This window comes from Siphateles boraxobius, unplaced genomic scaffold (genome assembly GCF_051911475.1).
Source record: "Siphateles boraxobius isolate OS27281-9 unplaced genomic scaffold, OSU_SipBor_1 85, whole genome shotgun sequence".
In the NCBI taxonomy this organism is placed as follows: Eukaryota; Metazoa; Chordata; class Actinopteri; order Cypriniformes; family Leuciscidae; genus Siphateles; species Siphateles boraxobius.
The window spans coordinates 1,225,001-1,230,000 of NW_027509214.1; the positions used below are offsets into that span (position 1 = coordinate 1,225,001).

The window sequence follows — 5,000 nt, forward strand, 5'->3', positions numbered from 1 at the left end:
TCAACTCCTTGGATTTAATAATAAATAAATCTAAATTACAGTATAAATGTGAACACTGCTTCATTTATTTTCCACGTTGGAAAAATCTAAAACAACAAAAAACAGATTAACAACATTTTGGCTTGTATAAATCTGCATCAGAAAACCCTGACTAGGATCAGAGTTGTGATGAATTGTGGGAATTATATGGTCTAGTTTCAGTAAATGTGTGAATCAAAGGTTTTGGAAACAGATTTCAGTTCATTCCTTAAATGTTAGTAGTGTTTTGTACACAAAGTTTTGATTGTGTTATAAATTGTGAGGAATAAAGACCACGAGCCGTTCGATGATGACGAGTTTAATGGAGTTCTGTTAATAAATCTATTTGAAAATGTTGAAATCAATTCAGGCATGGGTTTTGTGTTGGCCGGCGGAATAAACCATTTTTCTGCTACACAAGTTTCAAAGTCTCTGGCGATGGTTTTCCACGTGTTCCGGTGTGATTGTCTTCTAGGAGTGTCCCATGATCCTCTGCTGCAGCTGCTGGAACAGGGCTTTGGGCAGAACGTCCCATGAGTGCTGAAGATGCTTCTGGTGCCGGACGGCCACGTCTGAACACAACCTGAGGACACACACACACACACTATCAACAGAGCCTGAGGGGACACACACACACACTATCAACAGAGCCTGAGGACACACACACACACACTATCAACAGAGCCTGAGGGGACACACACACACACACACACACTATCAACAGAGCCTGAGGGGACACACACACACTATCAACAGAGCCTGAGGGGACACACACACACACACACTATCAACAGAGCCTGAGGGGACACACACACACTATCAACAGAGCCTGAGGGGACACACACACACTATCAACAGAGCCTGAGGGGACACACACACTATCAACAGAGCCTGAGAGGACACACACACACTATCAACAGAGCCTGAGGGGACACACACACACACTATCAACAGAGCCTGAGGGGACACACACACACGAGGCGGTGAGTGTGATGGTTTGGAGAGCCACTCACCTGACCAGAGATTTGGGCTGAACCGTGAAAACCAGTAATTCGTTGCTGTGAGCCTGTAAACACGAATGAAAGAAGAAACGAGTGCGTTTAGACGAGCAGAGTGAGAAATGCAGGATTCATCCTAAATCTGTTCGAGACGGTCTTGTGTTTCTGTCTGCCTCTAAACTACAGGTGAACGTTTGTTTTCTCCTCACTAGCTCTGCGTTGCATGAAGAGATGGAGCTGACGAAACCACAAACCCGGCCCGGTTCAGCTCCGGTTCAGATCCGGTTCAGCTCGATCAGCGGAGTGTGACGAGTGAACAGCCGACCACTTGATTCACTTCTCTTCTTATGAAAAATCTTATGAATGTAAACCCATTTACAAGGCAGGAATAAACTCTCCGAGTTGGAGAACCAGTCCAGTCCAGTTCCCGAGGCCTAGCACTGGGTTAGCTAACACTGATCTCACGCTCTCCTGGGCAGGAACTGACTCCGGCTTCAGCATTAGCAGCATTAGCTCGTTATAAGGGAGTAAATATTGATATTTTGCTCACCGCTTGTTGCTGAGAGAGCAGATTATTCGCACATCCTCCAAACACAAACACTTCCCCGTCAGCACCTAAACACGCCGTGTGCCACAGTCTGCAGAAAACACACATGAACCGGAAGAACCGCACAAACATGGAGATCATCGTGACAGAGACGAGGAATGCTCACCTGGGCCGCTGTGTGTGTGCGTGATCAAACGGCCTCCACTCGTTCGTGCTCACGCAGTACAGCCAGCCGTCGCCTGCAACACACACACACACACAGAGAGATGAAGCTGTGCTGTCACACACACACACACAGATGAAGCTGTGCTGTCACTCACACACACATAGACAGATGAAGCTGTGCTGTCACTTACACACACACACACACACACACACACACACACAGACAGATGAAGCTGTGCTGTCACACACACACACACACACACACACAGATGAAGCTGTGCTGTCACACACACACACACACACACACACACTCAGATGAAGCTGTGCTGTCACTTACACACACACACACACAGACAGATGAAGCTGTGCTGTCACACACACACACACACAGACAGATGAAGCTGTGCTGTCACACACACACACACACACACAGACAGACAGATGAAGCTGTGCTGTCACACACTCACACACACAGACAGATGAAGCTGTGCTGTCACACACACACACACAGAGAGATGAAGCTGTGCTGTCACACACACACACACACAGAGAGATGAAGCTGTGCTGTCACACACACACACGCACACACACACACACACAGATGAAGCTGTGCTGTCACTCACACACACACACACACACACACACACACAGACAGATGAAGCTGTGCTGTCACACACACACACACAGACAGACAGATGAAGCTGTGCTGTCACTTACACACACACACACACAGACAGATGAAGCTGTGCTGTCACACACACACAGACAGACAGATGAAGCTGTGCTGTCACACACACACACACACACACAGATGAAGCTGTGCTGTCACACACACACACACACACACACACACACACACACACACACAGAGATGAAGCTGTGCTGTCACACACACACACACACACACACACACACACACACACACAGACAGATGAAGCTGTGCTGTCACACACACACACACACACACACACATACAGATGAAGCTGTGCTGTCACTTACACACACACACACACACACAGACAGATGAAGCTGTGCTGTCACACACACACAGACAGACAGATGAAGCTGTGCTGTCACACACACACACACACACACACACAGAGATGAAGCTGTGCTGTCACACACACACACACACACACACACACACACACACACAGACAGATGAAGCTGTGCTGTCACACACACTCACACACACACACACACACACACAGATGAAGCTGTGCTGTCACTCTCACACACACACACACACACAGATGAAGCTGTGCTGTCACTCTCACACACACACACACACACACAGATGAAGCTGTGCTGTCACTCACACACACACACACACACACACAGATGAAGCTGTGCTTTCACACACACACACACACACACACACAGATGAAGCTGTGCTATCACACACACACACACACACAGACAGATGAAGCTGTGCTGTCACACACACTCACACACACACACACACACACACAGATGAAGCTGTGCTGTCACTCTCACACACACACACACACACAGATGAAGCTGTGCTGTCACTCTCACACACACACACACACACACAGATGAAGCTGTGCTGTCACTCACACACACACACACACACACACAGATGAAGCTGTGCTTTCACACACACACACACACACACACACAGATGAAGCTGTGCTATCACACACACACACACACACAGACAGATGAAGCTGTGCTGTCACACACACTCACACACACACACACACACACACAGATGAAGCTGTGCTGTCACTCTCACACACACACACACACACAGATGAAGCTGTGCTGTCACTCTCACACACACACACACACACACAGATGAAGCTGTGCTGTCACTCACACACACACACACACACACACAGATGAAGCTGTGCTTTCACACACACACACACACACACACACAGATGAAGCTGTGCTATCACACACACACACACACACAGACAGATGAAGCTGTGCTGTCACTAGTGGTGCAACGGATCATCATTGATCCGTGATCCGTTCGGATCAATATCTTCGGTTCGGCACACGCGTGATCCGCGGATTGATTTATGAAAAAAAAAAAATTGTGCGCATATTCAATCCACACACAGCGTGATCATGGCGAACGGAGGAGCTTGAACGCCCCGCGTCATTTAAATCCCCTGTATGGGAGCATGTTGGCTTCCCTGTCAAATATAATGATGAAGGAAAGAGGTTAGTGGATAAAACCGTGACAATGTGTAGGCACTGTGGCAGCATGGCCACGCATTTGAAGCGACATCGCCCCGATGTTTCACTCACAGGAGTGAAAACGAAGGCTGCTCAACAACCGCTTATCACCGCGGCATTTAAGCAGCCCCTTGTTGCACAATCAGAGCGGGCTAAAGCCATCACAAACGGCGTTCGCGCAGCACTACCCCTCGCTCGACCCTCTCTCTCTCGCGCGCACTCTCTCTCCCTCATATGAGGTGCCATCTACGGCTTAAATCAAACTTCATTCACGCACATATATATGAAACACTTGCATACACCTATACTAAGTAGTCAAACATGCATGTATACTGCTGAAAGCTCAAACAAATACATATGAAATGCACAGACACACCTAAAGTCGCTCACTCACGTACACGCAAACTTTACACACACGAGATGCGCGCACACGCAAACTCTCCACGCACATAATCATGAGAGACGCGCATACACACAAACTCGCGCACACACAAACTCTCCACGCACATACTCATATGAGACGAGCACACACACACAAACTCGCGCACAAACTCAATGAGACGCGAGCACACACACAAACTCTCCGCGAACATACTCATGAGACTCGAGCACACACACTAGCGCACATACTCATATGAGACGCATGCTCACACAGTACATGATGCATATGATTCTCAGTGTGAACATAAGTCACACATTGGTAAGTGCATTTTTTGTTAACAGAGAATGAGAGTCCATTGCTTTTATTGTTTTTGGTTTTGTTCATTTATTGCGGATATTTAAAATGTTTTCAGTGTTAAATAGTCTATAGAAATAAGTTTATTGATCTTTGAAAAGGTATACCTGCATTATTATGCCATTATCATTATTTTAGATGAAAATGGTCTCAGAACGACAATATTATCGTTTATTATCAATATTATCGTTTATCGCAATAATTTCTTGGACAATTTATCGTCCAGCAAAATTTGTTATCGTGAAAGGCCTAGCTATCAGTGTGTTTATAGGTGCAGACATGAGGCAATTTATTTTTTATTTTTTTGCTGATCCGAAAAATGATC

The 5,000-nt window shown here is 46.7% G+C and overlaps 2 protein-coding genes across 11 annotated transcripts in view; one reads left to right on the forward strand and one right to left on the reverse strand.

The window, feature by feature from the left end:
* nemf (nuclear export mediator factor) overlaps positions 1-47 on the forward strand; it is a 52,115-nt gene extending 52,068 nt beyond the window's left edge. For all 7 annotated transcript variants that reach the window (XM_077221692.1, XM_077221691.1, XM_077221694.1 and 4 more), the window contains one exon: positions 1-47. This exon is cut by the window's left edge and continues 205 nt beyond it. The gene's annotated coding sequence lies outside the window, so the exon portion shown is untranslated.
* Positions 48-321: 274 nt separating this feature from the next.
* klhdc2 (kelch domain containing 2) overlaps positions 322-5,000 on the reverse strand; it is a 15,039-nt gene continuing 10,360 nt past the window's right edge. For all 4 annotated transcript variants that reach the window (XM_077221714.1, XM_077221713.1, XM_077221712.1 and 1 more), the window contains exons 11-14: positions 1,730-1,802; positions 1,567-1,654; positions 1,032-1,084; positions 322-601 (exon numbers count right to left, since the gene is read on the reverse strand). In XM_077221714.1, coding sequence (XP_077077829.1) covers positions 490-601; positions 1,032-1,084; positions 1,567-1,654; positions 1,730-1,802 — 326 coding nt within the window. In that variant the 3' untranslated portion in view covers positions 322-489. The remainder of the gene's footprint in view (positions 602-1,031; positions 1,085-1,566; positions 1,655-1,729; positions 1,803-5,000) is intronic.